At 43.0% G+C, this 18,843-nt stretch overlaps 1 protein-coding gene across 1 annotated transcript; it reads left to right on the top strand.

The window, feature by feature from the left end:
• Window positions 1-9,719: 9,719 nt before the first annotated feature.
• On the top strand, window positions 9,720-17,344 carry LOC106572406 (monocarboxylate transporter 2). Its single transcript, XM_014146544.2, has 5 exons — window positions 9,720-9,936; window positions 10,241-10,475; window positions 12,193-12,336; window positions 13,150-14,019; window positions 16,591-17,344. The coding sequence occupies exons 2-5, from the start codon at window positions 10,259-10,261 to the stop codon at window positions 16,845-16,847; spliced, it is 1,488 nt and encodes a 495-aa protein (XP_014002019.1). The 5' UTR covers window positions 9,720-9,936; window positions 10,241-10,258; the 3' UTR covers window positions 16,848-17,344.
• The last annotated feature ends 1,499 nt before the right edge of the window (window positions 17,345-18,843 follow it).

Here is an 18,843-nt window from a genome sequence, read left to right as displayed (position 1 = left end):
CCAGGCAAGGTGGGCCATGTTCTTCACCCGTTTTGTGTTCACCCTTTCTTACAGACCAGGTTCCCAGAACGTGAAGGCAGACGCACTGTCCCGGCTGTGTGACACAGGGGAGCGGCCCATGGATCCCACCCCCATACTCCCGGCCTCCTGCCTAGTGGTGCCGGTAGTGTGGGAGCTGGACGCGGACATTGAGCAGGCGTTGTGTGCAGAGCCCGCTCCACTCCAGTGTCCCGCTGGGCATCTGTATGTTCCGTCTGCTGTCCATGACCGGTTGATCTATTGGGCCCACACGTCACTCTCCTCTGGTCATCCAGGCATCGGTCGGATGGTATGCTGTCTGACTGGGAAGTACTGATGGCCCACTTTGGCAAAGGATGTGAGGGTTTATGTTTCCTCCTGCTCGGTGTGTGTCCAGTGTAAGGCTCCTAGGCACCTGCCCAGAGGTAAGCTACACCTCTTACCCATTCCACAACGGCCATGGTTGCACCTGTCGATCGATTTCCTGACTGATCTTCCCCCATCACAGGGAAACACTATGATCCTGGTTGTTGTGGATCGTTTCTCATAGTCCTGCCGTCTCCTTCCTCTGCCCGGTCTCCCTACGGCCATACAGACTGCGGAGGCCCTATTTACGCACGTCTTCCGGCACTACGGGGTGCCTGAGGATATAGTGTCTGATAGTTCACTTCGAAGGTCTGGAGGGCGTTCATGGAACGTCTGGGGGTCTCGATCAGCCTTCGTTTTCACCCCGAGAGTAACGGGCATGTGGAGAGAGTTAACCAGGATGTGGATGGGTTTCTGAGGTCCTATTGCCAGGACTGGCCGGGGGAGTGGGCAGCGTTCGTGCCCTGGGCAGAGATGGTCCAGAACTCGCTCCGCCACTCCGCCACTCCTCCACTAACCTCTCCCCCCTCCAGTGTGTATTGGGGTATCAGCCGGTTCTGGCTCCTTGGCATCAGAGTCAGACCGGGCTCCTGCGGTGGACGACTGGTTCCAGCGCGCGGAGGAAACATGGGACGCCGCCCATGTTCACCTTCAGTGCGACGTGCTTTCTGGCGCAGACCGTCACCGCAGTGAGGCCCCGGGACCGGGTCTGGCTCTCGACCCGAAACCTGCCCCTCCGCCTGCCCTGCAGGAAGCCGGGTCTGCAGTTTGTGGAGCCATTTAAAGTCCTGAGGAGAGTGAACGAGGTTTGTTATAAGTTACAGCTTTCCGCCGATTACCGTATTAACCCCTCTTTCCATGTGTCTCTCCTCAGGCCGGTGGTGGCTGGCCCGCTCCAGGAGTCTGAGGTGCGGGATATTGACAGTTCTTTTGTGTTTCTTCCATTTGCGAATAATTGCACCAAATGTTGTCACCTTCTCACCAAGCTGCTTGGCGATGGTCTTGTAGCCCATTCCAGCCTTGTGTAGGTCTACAATCTTGTCCCTGACATCCTTGGAGAGTTCTTTGGTCTTGGCCATGGTGGAGAGTTTGGAATCTGATTGATTGATTGCTTCTGTGGACAGGTGTCTTTTATACAGGTAACAAACTGAGATTAGGAGCACTCCCTTTAAGAGTGTGCTCCTAATTTCAGCTCGTTACCTGTACAAAAGACACCTGGGAGCCAGAAATCTTTCTGATTGAGAGGGGGTCAAATACTTATTTCCCTCATTAAAATGCAAATCATTATATAACATTTTTGACATGCGTTTTTCTGGATTATTTTGTTGTTATTCTGTCTCTCACTGTTCAAATAAACCTACCATTAAAATGATAGACTGATCATTTCTTTGTCAGTGGGCAAACGTACAAAATCAGCAGGGGATCAAATACTTTTTCCCCTCACTGTACACTCACACGCACAAAACACACACACACACACACACACACACTCACACACACACACTCTTCACATACGCGTCGGCCACCCTGTAATGTACAGAATGGAGGCATTGGCTGGTAGAGTCGTTCGTTCAATTAGTTCTATATTTATGGACGCAACCAAGTTGTCTATTCTATATGTTCAATTGCCATGATCTCTGGCAAAGTTCTTATCCTTTGCTTGCTAGCTAGCCAACTAGCTACAGCTAACAGTCACCACTGATATAACAATGAGCCATATATTTCACCGGATGTTTAAATGTGAAGCATCCAGTTGCCATTTCCACTCACTACCAAATATGGTGATGAGAGGAAGCCCAGTGGCCGGCAGTGGGAGAAGATGGAACAAGATGGATTTTGGCTGATATTCTGCAAATATTATCATCAATGAAACATTTGATCTCAATACAGTTTTCTTTTTTCAAAACTAAAATCTGTTATGAACAAAGTGGACTGAGTTGAAGGCTTTACCTTTTGCCAAAGTTTTAAAAAATTGCAGAAGGAGTAAAAGGGCGCATTGAGATATTGCACACGTAACTTCAAAGAGTAGGCATTCGCTAACGGAAATATGCTAATACTGTACATGCTAGAACGCACCAATAGGATCTCGCAAGCTTGGTGGTCTATCTTAGGTTAGTTATAAAAATCCTTTGTCATGACATCTGCAGCCAGAACAGCAACGTAGGTGCATTTGTGTTTGTTTACGGTGATTTCTATTCACATTCATGTGGATACATCCATACCAATGAGCTAATCATGCCTAATTTGGCCTGGCATAGTGCCTACTCATCAGGACACTCATTACGAGGAGATCACATTGCATATCAAACACTAACGTTAGGCTAGAGGCTAGCTAAATCGTTTGTTGCTAGCAAACCTCCCAATATGACAGCCAAACTAAAAAATTGCCGTTGCTGAAAACAGCTGGTCAAACTAGACATTTCATGTGGGAGGATTTGACAGCGTAGCGCCACTTGCGTCCTGACTACAGTAGGAACCGGAGAAATTCATGTTCATCACTCACAACGTTACTGTAGGTCATCAGATGCTCCAAAAAAATATGTCTCTGCAAAAACTATTCAATTGCAAAGTTTTTCTTTTGTTTGACCTGCGTTTACAATGTATCCAATTTCGGTTTGTGTGGTTGTTGGTTTAGCTTTCTGTAACTTTGTAGCAAATACATGTCTAGGTGCATGTAGTGTCATGATTGCAAGGTGTCCCCAATATCTTTTCCAACTGTCCCGATATCTTTTCCAACTGTCCCATTATCTGGATTTAATGTCCATTCTAGATTGCCCTTCAAGCCAATCAGAAACGAGTATTCAACAATGCTGTGGTATAAAGCCTCAATATTTTCCTTTATTGTGTTATTATTTTCTAGTTTTATTTGCACATTTTTGTAAGTAAGCATTTCACAATAAAGTCTACACCTGTTGTATTCAGCATGTGACAAATAATTTCTAATTTGATTTTGTAAAATTAGCATTATCAAACTTCTATTTGATCAAATAAGCCTCAAATTCGACATTCTCTCAATGCCCCCCCCCCATACAAAAAATCCTCAATTGGTCTACTAGAAGATACCTTTAGACCAAGGGTGTCAAACCCATTCCATGGAGGGCCTATTGTCTGTGGGTTTTTGGTTTTTCCTTTCAATTAAGACCTAGACAACCAGGCGAGGGGCGTTACTTACTAATTAGTGACCTTAATTCATCAATCAAGTACAAGGAAGCAGCGAAAACCCGCAGACACTCGGCCCTCCGTGGAATGTGTTTGACACGTGCCATAGACTTCCAGTTATTGGCCAACACTAGTTAGCATTGTCTCACGAAATACATCTAACTTCCTTCATACTGGACACAGAGACATACAAATGGTATCCACAAGTTCATCTGACTCTGGGGAAGTAGATAAAAGTCATCATTGCCAAAACCCCGAAGTATCCATTTAAACAGACCAAGTCTGCTTAATCTGAGAGGACAGATTTTGGGGGGAGTCGACCCTCTCACGTCGCCTATTCCTTTCTGGTGATCATACACACTGAAATGTCTGTGTAACATGATCATTCTGATAGCCACTCTAGCCTCGCCCTCATGTGGGTGCTAGCAAGCAGAATAGGTGGTGCTAGGTCTGAACAGCCAATCCAGTAGGGTCTGGAAGCTAGTGAGCTTCGATTGGTCAATAGCATAGCCATATCACTGAGTATTTGCATAACGTTTTTCACAATGAGAATGATAGAGAAAGCATCCCTTTATAGTTCCTATTATGGCTTCTGTGAGAGCACGGCAGCACCATTAAGGCAATGGTGCTCAGTTGGTAGAGCATGGCACTTGCAACGCCAGGGTTGTGGGTTCGATTCCCACGGGGGGCCAGTATGTAAAAATGTAATAAAAATGTATGCACTCTACTGTAAGTCGCTCTGGATAAGAGCGTCTGCTAAATGACAAAAATGTAAATGTAAAAATGCAATCTCAATTGTGAAGTAGTCAATTTTCTTCTTCACGATTGGCTGATCCCTCCTGATGACCCGGTTTGACATGACTCCAACAGGGTCACCAGGAGGGATCAGCCAATAAAGTTTAATGTCCCAACCAGTTGACTAAATTAAAATGGTGGAAGCCCTCAATGGTGCTGTCCATGCTAAAACAGCCTTTTGGCCACAAGAAGCCTCTATAATTCTCTATGCTTTCCCTGACTTTGGTCCCACCCTGTTCACGCTCCCTCGCCCATTCTCGCATGGCCCAACGGTCCCCCGCCCACTTCACTTCCCTCCATTGAAAATATATGTGGCTCTGTTGTTTCATCGCCCCCAACGTGTTATGTGGAAATGCACTGTAACTTTTCCTCTGCCGGCTATCTAGCCTATGAGAAAAGGACATGGAGAAAAAAATATGAATGTTTGGAGTTCTGTCAATGTTTTGTGCGCAAACCACACGTAATTTTTGGGATTGGCTTACTGCATTGTTTAATGGTTTTACGCAACAATCCTGATTTTTTTCACCATGTAGACAACGACACGCACATTTACATAATAAATCATAAGCATCCCTTGTCTGGCATGAATGTTTAATAAAATTATAGTGAACAAAAATATAAATGCAACATGCAACAATTTAAAATATTTTACTGAGTTACGGTTCATATAAGGAAATCAGTCAATTGAAATAAACTCATTAGGCCCTGATCTATGAATTTCATATTACTGGGAATACAGATATGCATCTGTTGGGAATACATATATGCACCTTTAAAAATAAATGGGCCTCACAATGGGCCTCAGGATCTCGTCACAGTATCTCTGTGTATTCAAATTGCCATCGATAAAATGCAATTGTGTTAGTTGTCTATAGCTTATGCCTATCCATACCATAACCCCACTGCCACTGTGGGGCACTCTGTTCACAACATTGACATCAGCAAACCGCTTGCTCACACAAAGCCATACACGTGGTCTGCGGTTGTGAGGCCGGTTGGATTTCTCTAAAACAACGTTGGAGGCAGCATATGGTAGAGAAATTAACATTCAATTCTCTGGCAACAGCTCTGTTGGACATTCCTGGATTCACCATGCCAATTGCACGCTCCCTCAAAACATCTGTGGCATTGTGTTGTGACAAACTGCACATTTTAGAGAGTGGCCTTTTATTGTAATGATCATGCTGATTAATGAGCTTCTTGTTATGCCACACCTGTCAGGTGGATGGATTATCTTGGCAAAGGAGAAATGCAGGGATGTAAACAAATTTGTGCACAAAATATGAGAGAAATACGATTTTTGTGCGTATGGAACATTTCTGAGATCTTTTATTTCAGCTCATGAAACATGGGACCCACACTTTACATGTTGCATTCATATTTTTGTTCAGTATATATTTAAACTTATCCTTTGTGACTGTCCCTCAACTGGTCAAAATTTTTGAGAAAATATCGACAGGAAAGTATTATTAAACCGACTTCAAAACGCACTCGCACAAGATGGAAGTACAAGCACGCGAGCCATGCATACTAAACGAAGGCTTGCCGGTGTTTACATAGTTTTGCACCAGGTGATAGAAATGTCAACTTCAGTACCAGTGTCTTAAAAAGTCGGGTAAACAATACTTTCCTGAGGATATTTTGTCTCAAATTTCGAGCAGCTGAAGGACCAACACCAGAGTTATTTCAAATATAATTTGATTCAACATTCTGGCTTGTAGAGGACCTGAGAGGACCCTTTCTGAATCAAACACTGTCATCTTCCAGACGGAGTATTTAGAAATTTGGTCCATTTGGTCCCCAGGCAAGGAGCCAGGCTGCCGGCTGTATCATCTTGATAAAATTGCATCATTACTAAAAGGTCAGCTTCACTGTCAAGTTTCAGGGAAATCTTTCCTAACCCTCATTCTTTGATTGTGCAATTACAGGCCTACACTACCACCAAGCAGATTGTGTCCAGTAAAGGAGGAAATGATCATTTGAATGTCTGACCTGACCATATACTTCAATAAGGAATCTAAGAGAAATCTGCTTATTTAATGAGTTGGATGTTCAATTGTGCAAATGTAGATTATTTAAAATTTGGAACTAATTTACACTGAAACTGCAGATTTATCTGAGTAAGCATTTGGCATGTGTGGCAGTAATCAAAAATGTCATTTTGACACCAAAATCCTAATGGAATCTGGGATTATTCATTAAGTGGGTGACTTTGAGGTGAAGTTGGGTCTGCCTTTTTGGTAAAAACAAAATAAAGTAGCTGTGGAAAGCAACCAAGGAAAGCACATTTTGGAGATTTCAAATCTTAGAACAGAAGAGAAAGGCTTCCATCTCACTGAAAAGTGACTTCAGATGAGCCCACGTGTTGCATTTCATTTTAGCTACAGTACCTGTCAAAAGGAGACACCTACTCATTCAAGGTTTTTCTTTATTTTTACTATTTTCTATATTGTAGAATAATAGTGAAGACATCAAATCGATGAAATAACACATATGGAATCACGTAGTAACCAAAAAAGTGTTAAACTAATCAAAATATATTTTATATTTGAGATTCTTCAAAGTAGCCACCCTTTGCCTTGATGACAGCTTTGCACACTCTTGGCATTCTCTCAACCAGCTTCAAGAGGTAGTCACCTGCGATGCATTTCAATTAAGTTCATTAGAGTTACCAGCTTCAGAAATTGCAGCCAAACTAAATGCCTCACAGAGTTCATGTAACAGACACATTTCAACATCAACTGTTCAGAGAAGACTGCATGAGTCAGGCCTTCATGGTTGAATTGCTGCAAAGAAACCAATACTAAAGGACACCAATAAGAAGAAGAGACTTGCTTGGGCCAAGAAACATGAGCAGTGGACTTGGCCCAAATTCTGCTGTGATACACTATCCCATCTGGTTTGCACTTAGTGGAACTATGATTTGTTTTTCAACAGGACAACAGGAGTGCTGCATCAGATGACCTGGCCTCCACAAACACCTGACCTCAACCCAATTGAGATGGTTTGGGATGAGTTGGACAGCAGAGTGAAGGAAAAGCTGACAACAAGTGCTCAGCATATGTGGGAACTCCTTCAAGACTGTTGGAAAAGCATTCCAGGTGAAGCTGTTTGAGTGAATGCCAAGAGTGTGCAAAGTTGTCAGCAGGGCAAAGGGTGGCTACTTTGAAGAATCTAAATGTCACGATTGTCATAAGGAGTGGACCAAAACGCAGCGAGAAAATGTATACTCATCTTCTTTTTTATTTGAAGAAGGAAAAACAAAATAAACACGTATACTAAACAAACGACTCCAAACAGTCCCGTCAGGTGCAACAAACACTAAACCAGGAAATAACTACTCACAAACCCCCCATAGAACAAACACCCCTATAAATAGGACCTTCAATCAGAGGCAACGAGAAGCAGCTGCCTCCAATTGAAGGTCAACCCAATAAACACCACATAGAAATAGGCCAACTAGAAATAACATAGAATTACACTAACATAGAACATAACCCAAAGACCCCCTGCCACGCCCTGACCAAACTACAATAACAAACAACCCCTTTACTGGTCAGGACGTGACACTAAAATATACTGCTCAAAAAAATAAAGGGAACACTTAAACAACACATCCTAGATCTGAATGAAAGAAATAATCTTATTAAATACTTTTTTCTTTACATAGTTGAATGTGCTGACAACAAAATCACACAAAAAGAATCAATGGAAATCCAATTTATCAACCCATGGGAGGTCTGGATGTAGAGTCACACTCAAAATTAAAGTGGAAAACCACACTACAGGCTGATCCAACTTTGATGTAATGTCCTTAAAACAAGTCAAAATGAGGCTCAGTAGTGTGTGTGGCCCCCACGTGCCTGTATGACCTCCCTACGACGCCTGGGCATGCTCCTGATGAGGTGGCGGATGGTCTCCTGAGGGATCTCCTCCCAGACCTGGACTAAAGCATCCGCCAACTCCTGGACAGTCTGTGGTGCAACGTGGCGTTGGTGGACGGAGCGAGACATGATGTCCCAGATGTGCTCAATTGGATTCAGGTCTGGGGAATGGGCGGGCCAGTCCATAGCATCAATGCCTTCCTCTTGCAGGAACTGCTGACACACTCCAGCCACATGAGGTCTAGCATTGTCTTGCATTAGGAGAAACCCAGGGCCAACCGCACCAGCATATGGTCTCACAAGAGGTCTGAGGATCTCATCTCGGTACCTAATGGCAGTCAGGCTACCTCTGGCGAGCACATGGAGGGCTGTGCGGCCCCCCAAAGAAATGCCACCCCACACCATGACTGACCCACCGCCAAACCGGTCATGCTGGAGGATGTTGCAGGCAGCAGAACGTTCTCCACGGCGTCTCCAGACTCTGTCACGTCTGTCACATGTGCTCAGTGTGAACCTGCTTTCATCAGTGAAGAGCACAGGGCGCCAGTGGCGAATTTGCCAATCTTGGTGTTCTCTGGCAAATGCCAAACGTCCTGCACGGTGTTGGGCTGTAAGCACAACCCCCACCTGTGGACGTCGGGCCCTCATACCACCCTCATGGAGTCTGTTTCTGACCGTTTGAGCAGACACATGCACATTTGTGGCCTGCTGGAGGTCATTTTGCAGGGCTCTGGCAGTGCTCCTCCTGCTCCTCCTTGCACAAAGGCGGAGGTAGCGGTCCTGCTGCTGGGTTGTTGCCCTCCTACGGCCTCCTCCACGTCTCCTGATGTACTGGCCTGTCTCCTGGTAGCGCCTTCATGCTCTGGATACTAGGCTGACAGACACAGCAAACCTTCTTGCCACAGCTCGCATTGATGTGCCATCCTGGATGAGCTGCACTACCTGAGCCACTTGTGTGGGTTGTAGACTCCGTCTCATGCTACCACTAGAGTGAAAGCACCGGCAGCATTCAAAAGTGACCAAAACATCAGCCAGGAAGCATAGGAACTGAGAAGTGGTCTGTGGTCCCCCACCTGCAGAACCACTTCTTTATTGGGGGTGTCTTGCTAATTGCCTATAATTTCCACCTGTTGTCTATTCCATTTGCACAACAGCATGTGAAATTTATTGTCCATCAGTGTTGCTTCTTAAGTGGACAGTTTGATTTCACAGAAGTGTGATTGACTTGGAGTTAAATTGTGTTGTTTAAGTGTTCCCTTTATTTTTTTGAGCAGTGTATATTTTGATTTGTTTAACACTTTTTGGGGTTACTACATCATTCCATATGTGTTATTTCATAGTTTTGATGTCTTCACTATTATTCTTCGATGTAGAAAATTGTTTTAAAAAAAAAGAAGAAAAACCTTGAATGAGTAGGTGTGTCCAAACTTTTGACTGGTACTGTTATATCAAATGTGTTTTTGTTCCCCAGTATTATTGTTGTACAAAAGTGCCAAAAAAGCGGTCTCTGTGTGTCAATTTGATTCTGACTGGCCTGTAACGCCCCCTCCTCCCTCCTACCATGACAAAACCCTTGATAAGATGATGATCAATATTTGGAATGAGCGGCACCAACGTGATGAAGACAAAACTTTCGCTTCGAGGGATACCTTTGAAAGATTGTCAAAGGAGAGAAACGGAGCTAACACATCTGAATTCTTTTGCACTGAAAGAGGTAAGCTGACACTTAAATTTATCAGATGAATATATATTTTATTATGATGATAATGAGGTAAAGCATAAAACACATATGACATGACCAAAACTTGATACATAGTAATGAATGCATGCAATGCCATAAGAGTAAGGATAAGTCAAGTCTAACAATACATGTAATGACAGGAGGTATGAAGGAGTGTACATTTTCTCTGCTTTTGTTGAATGTTAAAATCACTGTGATAGTGATCTATTATTCAGTTCACTTCTTTTGAACCAAGTTGCAACTGGTTATTTTAGACAAAGATATCCTGTTTCCACAGCCCAGTCACTAACTCACCATGCCCCCTGCGGCCACAAATAACCTGGGGTACACCCCACCAGATGGAGGCTGGGGCTGGGCTGTGGTCTTTGGTGCCTTCATTTCCATCGGGTTCTCCTATGCCTTTCCCAAATCTCTCACCATCTACTTCAAGGAGATTCAGATGTATTTCAGTGTCTCCTACAGTGAGATTGCATGGGTGTCCTCAATCATGCTGGCTGCCATGTACGCAGGAGGTAAGTGTATATTGTGTGTGCATGTCATGGTTTATGGGGTATCACGATGTGTCAATAGGAATGTTATTTGTCCAACACACACTTTGGGCTTTTTTCCCAGAGATTCTCCATTTAGCATTCTTTTTAGTCCAAGGCTAGGTTCTATGTCTGTGAAACAGTCTCATTGTGAAAATAAAGGCAACAGCCACTGAAAGGTAATTTCCGGACTATTAAGCGCACCTGAATATAAGCCGCACCCACTGAATTTAAAAAAAAAATATTATTTTGAACATAAATAAGCCACATAAGTAAGCCGCAGGTGCCTACCGGTACATTGAAACAAATTAACTTTACACAGGCTTTAACGAAACACGGCTTGTAACAAAAATAAATAGGCTTTAATGAAACACGGCTTGTAACAAAAAATAAAAAATTAGCAGTAAGCTTTAGTTGTCTTTTTGCACTGAGTCAATTCCTCACGCTGCTGTTTCCAACATCTTATCATCGACTCATTAAGACCAAGCTCCCGTGCAGCAGCTCTATTTCCTTTTCCAACAGCCAGATCAATCGCCTTCAACTTGTAAGCTGCATCATATGCATTTCTCCGTGTCTTTGCCATGATGAGGGTGACAAAATGACTACCGTAATCAGAATGATGGGAAGTTTGAGAGCGCTCGATTTAATCTAAACAGTAAACAAAAAAGTTGTTTGACCTTAACCCGTTCGTCAATTTCATTGGTCTAATGAAAGCTTCATGCCGCCAAAAAACTGAGCATGTCACAGAATGTGTTTTTTTTTTTTTTAATTGAAAGCGGGAAAAATCCATATATTAGCCGCGTCATTGTTTAAGCGTGGGAAAAAAGTTGCGGCTTATAGTCCGGAATTAACGGTATATATGATTATAAACTGGGTGGTTCAAGTCCTAAATGCTGATTGGCTGACAGCCGTGGTATATCAGACCGCATAACACGGTGTGGCAAACCTCTTCAAAGTTAGGAGCGTTTGTCACAAATTTAGTGGGAAACTGTCACCAAAGTCAGCCCAGAATGAAAGTTCTTTCGAACATGACAGTACCTGTGTGTTTGTTTCGCTGTCCTGGTCCACCCAGGCCACAGGTAAGGTCAAGGATAGCAGGGTTCGGTACACAAATCTGGTTCTCGGTAGGTCCAGGTCTAAACGCCAACAGGTAAGTCCAAAACAGTCCAGCTCGTACACGGTAAATCCAGCCAATGTAGATTGTCTCTTTCTCTATGGTTCATAGATCCTTCCCGCCCTCTCTCTCTCTCTTCCTGGTTTTTCTTGACCTTTTATCTGTGGGTCGGCTCCACCTTCTGAGGGTTCCCTTGCTTCTGGGAATTGTAGTTTTGGCAGTCGGACATTTTGTGATCTGTAGTTCTGATCGGGGTGGCCATTTTAGTGATCGGGCAGAGCCCGTTTATTAGTTCTGCCCTCACATATCTGCCATTTATCACTCAACCCCCTTCTTTGCCACAACGGGTATGACAAAACATGTTATTTTACTGCTCTAATTACATTGGAAACAAGTTTATAATAGCAATAAAGTACCTTGGGGGTTTGTGGTATATGGCCAATATACCACGGCTAAGGGCTATATCCAGGCACTCCGTGTTGCGTCGTGCATAAGAACAGCCCTTAGCCGTGGTATATTGGCCATATACCACACCCCCTCGTACCTTATTGCTTAAATATAATACTTTTCCTCTCATTATCTTTGCAGGTCCAGTGAGCAGTATACTGGTCAACCGCTATGGTTGCCGACCTGTGGTTATCATTGGTGGGCTCATGGTTGGGGCATCTATGGTTGCTGCTTCCTTTGGCACTACGATTATACATCTGTATTTATTAGTTGGAGTCATTGGAGGTATTTATTTGAATGTTTTCTTATAATTTTGTCATTATTATGAAAATGTGTAGAATGTATTTATAATCACCCGTTTTCTTTGTTATGTGCTTATAGCCACGAAAACCACAAATCTCAATCAATGTCAGACATGTGTTGTGTAATGTCTGTATTAAAGTTTCCCTCTCTAATTCTGACTGGGTAGGGAGGGAACTGAGTGGTTGGTTTCAGAGTAGATATGTCATGTACGTCAGAAGGCTGTGTCACTCATAGGGACGAATAGTCTTTGATCACTCAGGGTCAATGCGCTAGGGAGCCTCTACACTCTCTCCCTCTTTCATTGTGTGGTTAGAGGGGACAGTTCAAGGACAGACCTTCACTATGGGGCCTGCCTGTCTGTTAGACCATTATATCACAAAGGTTGCTTTGGGATATTCTTCCCCAACTCCGATGAGTCAATAATTTTACATGCACGGTATTTGGAAAACTATCATACCAGAAAACAATGCTCATGCTCTTAGTGAAGTATTCTCAGATAGGGTAAGGATTGTTGAAATGTCAATAAACTGCTATGCTGGACAATCTAAATGGAGAGGAAGAGCGCTCTAAAGAGAAAACCACAGCAACTTGAATGTATGCTCAGCTTCAGGACAATTTGTACCAGGTCTGACAGTTATAGTGATGTTTGAGGGGCATGTTATCTGACAGATTGGCAGAAGATAGTTTTAATCTTCAAGAGGTTCAGGGTAACACCATCACTGTCATACGGCCATGTGAATGGAATTCATTAATTCATAGATGATTGATTGATAAAGCAACCTTTCTTCTCTACAGGTTTTGGCCTCTCTTTCAACCTACAGCCTTCCCTTACAATCATAGGAAAGTACTTCCAGGTGAAAAGGCCAATGGCAAACGGCCTGGCCATGGCAGGAAGTCCAGTATTCCTCTCCACTCTGGCTCCACTCAATCAGTTCCTGTTTGATAACTTTGGATGGAGGGGAGCCTTTATGATCCTGGGAGCCATAGTGATGAACTGCTGCGTTGCTGGGGCCCTGATGAGACCCGTTAACATGAAAACAGTCCAAAAACATCCTGTTACAGCCTCCAAAGGAACAACTGCCAAGAAGGCTGGGTCCACTGAGAACAATGCTAACCCTGAGGCAGGGGACCTTCTAACTGAAACAGAGCAGAAGCAGAAGATAGGTGGCTGTGCAGACAAATTAATGGATCTCTCTCTCTTTAAACACAGAGGCTTCATCATCTACCTCATAGGCAATGTGGTCATGTTTTTTGGCTTCTTTGCTCCAGTGGTCTTCCTCCCCTCATATGCAAAAGGTATTGGGATTGATAACTACCAGGCCGCTTTCCTTCTCTCCATCTTTGCCTTCGTGGACATGTTTGCCAGGCCAGGGACTGGCCTCATCGCCAACACCAAATGGATCAGGCCCAGGATCCAGTACTTCTTCAGTTTCTCTGTGGCATACAATGGTGTGTGTCACCTCCTCTGCCCGTTTCTTGCGGGATACCTGGGGTATGCAGGCCTGGTGGTTTATGCTTTATTCTTTGGTGTGGCGTTTGGGATGGTGTGTGCTCTGCTCTTTGAGGTCCTGATGGATCTGGTGGGAGCACAGCGGTTCTCAAGCGCTGTAGGACTGGTCACCATCCTCGAGTGTGGCCCTGTGCTTTTGGGTCCCCCAATTTCAGGTGAGTGAAGGAAATGTATATATAATTTTATTTATTTATTTATTTATTTTCTCCCCAATTTCGATCTTGTCTCATCGCTGCAACCCCCCAATGGGCTCAGGAGGCGAAGGTCGAGTCATGCGTCCTCCGTAACATGACCAGCCAAACCGCGCTTCTTAACACCCACCCGCTTAGCCCAGAAGCCAGCCGCACCAATGTGTCGGAGGAAACACTGTTCACCTGACAACCAATGTCAGCCTGCAGGTGCCCGGCCCTCCACAGGGAGTCGGTAGAGCGTGATGAGCCAAGTAAAACTTCCCGGCTAAACCCTCCCCTAACCTAGATGATGCTGGGCCAATTGTGCGCCTCCCTTTGGGACTCCCGATCACGGCCGGTTGTGATACAGCCCGGGAGCGAACCAGTGTCTTTAGTGAGTACTCATACATTTTAAAGACGCTTGTGTATATACAGTGCCTTCGGAAAGTATTCAGACCCCTTGACCTTTTCCAAATTTTGTTATGTTATAGCCTTATTCTATAATGGATTAAAAAAATATATATATCCTCAGCAATCTACACACACTAACCCATAATGACAAACCGAAAACAGGTTTTTAGAATGTTTGCAAATGTATTAAAAATAAAAATAGAAATACCTTATTTACATAAGTATTCAGACCAACAGTCTTGAAGGAGTTCCCACATATGCTGAGCACTTGTTGGCAGCGTTTCCATTGATCATCCTTGAGATGTTTCTACAACTTGATTGGAGTCCACCTGTTGTAAATTCAATTGATTGGACATGATTTGGAAAGGCACACACCTGTCTATATAAGGTCCCACGGTTGACAGTGCATGTCAGAGCAAAAACCAAGCCATGAGGTGGAAGGAATTGTCTGAAGAGCTCCAAGACAGGATTGTGTTGAGGCACAGATCTGGGGAAGGGTACCAAAACATTTCTGCAGCATTGAAGGTCCCCAAAAACACAGTGGCCTGTGTTCTTTGGAATCACTAAAATTCTTCCAAGAGCTGGCCGACCGGCCAAACTGAGCAATCGGGGGAGAAGGGCCTTGGTCAAGGAGGTGACCAAGAACCCGATGGTCACTCTGACAGTGCTCTAGTGTTCCTCTGTGGAGATAGGAGAACCTTCGAGAAGGACAACCATCTCTGCAGCACTCCACCAATCAGGCCTTTATGGTAGGGTAGCCAGACGAAAGCCACTACTCAGTAAAAGGCACATGACAGCCCACTTGGAGTTTTCCAAAAGGCACCTAAAGAATCTCAGACCATGAGAAACAAGATTGTCTGTTCTGATCAAACCTAAATTGAACTCTTTGGCCTGAATGCCAAGCATCATGTCTGGAGGAAACCTGGCACCATCCCTATGGTGTAGCATGGTGGTGGCAGCATCATGCTGTGGGGATGTTTTTCAGAGGCAGGGACTGGGAGACTAGTCAGGATCGAGGAAAAGATGAACAGAGCAAAGTACAGAGAGATCCTTGATGAAAACCTGCTCAGGAGCTCAGACATGGGCGAAGGTTCACCTTTCAACAGGACAACGACCCTAAGCACACAGCCAAGACAACGCAGGAGTGGCTTGGGGACAAGTCTCTGAATGTCCTTGAGTGGGCCAGCTAGAGCCCGTACTTGAACCCGATGTCATACGTTTCGTCTTCTGATGAAGAGTAAGAAATATCGGACCAATACGCAGCGTGGTAATACTTATGGTAATACATGTCCATACTTATATTTTTATTCATACGTGAACACTGAAACAAAACAAGAAAACGCACGACAGTCCTGTAAGGTAACCTTGCCTATACATGGAACAATCACCCACAAACACAAGAGAAAATAAACCCATATAAATATGGCCTCCAATTAGAAGCAACGACAACCAGCTGCTTCTAATTGGAGGTCGTTCCCAAAACTAACATAGAAATACAAATACTAGAAATACGAACATAGAAATACAAAACATAGAACAATACCCAAAAAACCCCGACAACACAAAACAAACACACCCCTGCCACGTCCTGACCAAACCACAATAACAAATAACCCCTTTTACTGGTCAGAACGTGACACCCGATTGAACATCTCTGGAGAGACTTGAAAATAGCTGCAGAAACGCTCCCCATCCAACCTGACAGAGCTTGAGAAGAGAAACTCTCCAAATACAGATGTGCCAAGCTTGTAGCGTCATGCCTAAGAAGATACGAGGCTGTAATTGCTGCCAAATGTGCTTCAATAAGGTACTGAGGAAAAGGTCTGAATACTTATGTAAATGTCCATATTTCTTTTTTTCTTTAATGTATTTGCAAAAATGTCTATAAACCTGTTTTTGCTTTGTCATTATGGGGTAGATTGATGAGGGGAAAACATTATTTAATCAATTTTAGAATAAGACTGTAACGTAACAAAATGTGGAAAAAGTCAAGGGGTCTGAATACTTCCAGTATGCACTGTATATTGTACCTGGTATACATTGTGTTAAACTCTACACTGAAGTCCCATTGGTGTAAGATGAACTGATAGCCTAAAAGCTGGCCACGGGGTGTCATACAATAAATGCCTGCTACTCTCTCTGCAGGGTTTTTGGTGGATGTCTTTGATGACTACAAATACATGTATTGGGCATGTGGTGTCATGATGCTGGCACCTGGCATCTTTCTCTTCATCATGAACTACTTCAATTACAAACAACTGGACCAGGAGGAGAGGGAGAGACAGAGTGGAGCCATTGGGATGCAATCTGTTAAGCAGTCTGTAGCGGAGGAGGCAGAAGCAAGGGAGAAGGAGATGAAAATGACGAAGGATGAGGAAATGGCAGAAGGGACAGGGGACTAAGGGGTTTGTTAATGGGTTCATGTTGATGTTTATTTTTCAGACCTGGGTTCAAATATTATTTCAAATATCTCAATTACTTTCACAAACATTTCAAATTAAGTATTCAGATATTTTTTATTTGAAAAGATAAGTAGTTTAATATTGGAATGTACTTGGAAATAGAATTGGAAAGTTTTGGCATGTATTTGAAATTACTCAAATACACTGACACAAATACACTTTAACCCAGGTATTTGGGTTAAAATACTTTCAAATAATAGGCTATTTATAGGAAATTATTTGAAAATACTTTCAAATAGTTCCCATAATAGTAGTTGACGTGTATTTGAACCCTGGTATATTTGGAAATTTTATATTTTTTATATATATGTTAGTGTTGAGGTTGTTGAAATATTTGTCTCATACTCTGTTTGCCAAATAAGCAATCATGTCTTTACCCAAAGGCATTGTAAATACAATATGATTCTTGCAAATAAAATGGAACAAGTTCATCAGTACTATGTGGAGGAAGCTGTTTCCCACATCTTTATGACCAATAGATGGCAGTAAAGACCTACTACAGCAAAAAAGGTTCTCTGAGCACACCAGGAGTTCACTATGCCTGTCCTCGAGGGTTGTAGTCCTGTTGGTTTTCATATCTCCCTGGCACTTCATTGCCTAATGAATGGATATCACTGATTGGCTAGGAATTGGTTTTATTTCTTGGAAGAATCTTATATTACTGTAAATTATGTTTACATGACCTTGACGTGCAGAACATCCCTCAATATCCCCCTCAACTATGGTATTCAATGTAGGCGGGTGTTACTACTTTATATGCACCAGACCAAATAAATGTTGCTGTGATAATGATCTGGTGGACATCCAGAACTGTGTTCAAAATACCTAACCAACATGGCTTTCTAGTGTGGTCATTATAAAAGATCAATGCTCATCATTACACATAGATGTCCTCATCATTGCACATAGATGTCCTCGTCATTGCACATTGATGTCCTCATTATTACACATAGATGTCCTCATTATTACACATAGATGTCCTCATCATTACACATAGATGTCCTCATCATTGCACATAGATGTCCTCATCATTGCACATAGATGTCCTCATCATTACATACATTTTAAGGTAGAAATTGCCTCTCTTAGATGGCAGGAAAATTGTTTATCAGAGAAACCTGAAAATCTGGTAGGAAACACATGTAACTGCCAGAGAAAGATCTATCTAGGGTCTTGGTCTTGTCTACTAGTCAACGACAATGTTGCAGCATTCATCTTGAGCTTCATTTTTTTAAATGCTGGAGAACACCATGCCTCAGTATGTTGTTATTACAGTATTAAGTATGCAGAAAATAGGGTAGGTCATAGTTCACATGGGTATATTACTGATTGACCTACAATACCAGACAAAAGTTTGGACACGCATACTCATTCCAGGGTTTTTATTTATTTTGAACTATTTTCAACATTGTAGAATAATAGTGAAGACATCAAAACTGTGAAATAATCATGTAGTAACCAAAATATATTTACATTTAAGATTATTCAAAGTAGCCACCCTTTGCTTTTATAACAGCTTTGCACACTCTTGGCATTTTCTCAACGAGCTTCATGAGGTCATCACCTAGAATGCATTTCAATTAACAGGTGTGCCCTATTGAAAGTTAATTTGTGTAATTTCTTTCCTATTAATGTGCTTGAGCCAATCAGTTGTGTTGTGTCAAGGAAGGGGTGGTATACAGAAAATAGCCCTATTTGGTAAATTACCGAGTCCAAGTTATGGCAAGAAAAGCTAAAAAAAGCAAGAGAAATGATAGTCCATCATTAATTTAAGACATTTAGGTTAGTCATTCCGGATAATTTCAAGTACTTTAAAAGTTTCTTCAAGTGCAGTCGCAAAAACCATCAAGCGCTATGATGAAACTGATTCTCATGAGGACCGCCACAGGAAAGGAAGACCCAGAGTTACCTCTGCTGCAGAGGATAAGTTCATTAG

Source organism: Salmo salar, chromosome ssa15, assembly GCF_905237065.1.
Source record: "Salmo salar chromosome ssa15, Ssal_v3.1, whole genome shotgun sequence".
Lineage (NCBI taxonomy): Eukaryota > Metazoa > Chordata > Actinopteri > Salmoniformes > Salmonidae > Salmo > Salmo salar.
Note: the sequence above shows the minus strand (reverse complement) of the source record. Positions and strands in the feature narration are given on the sequence as shown.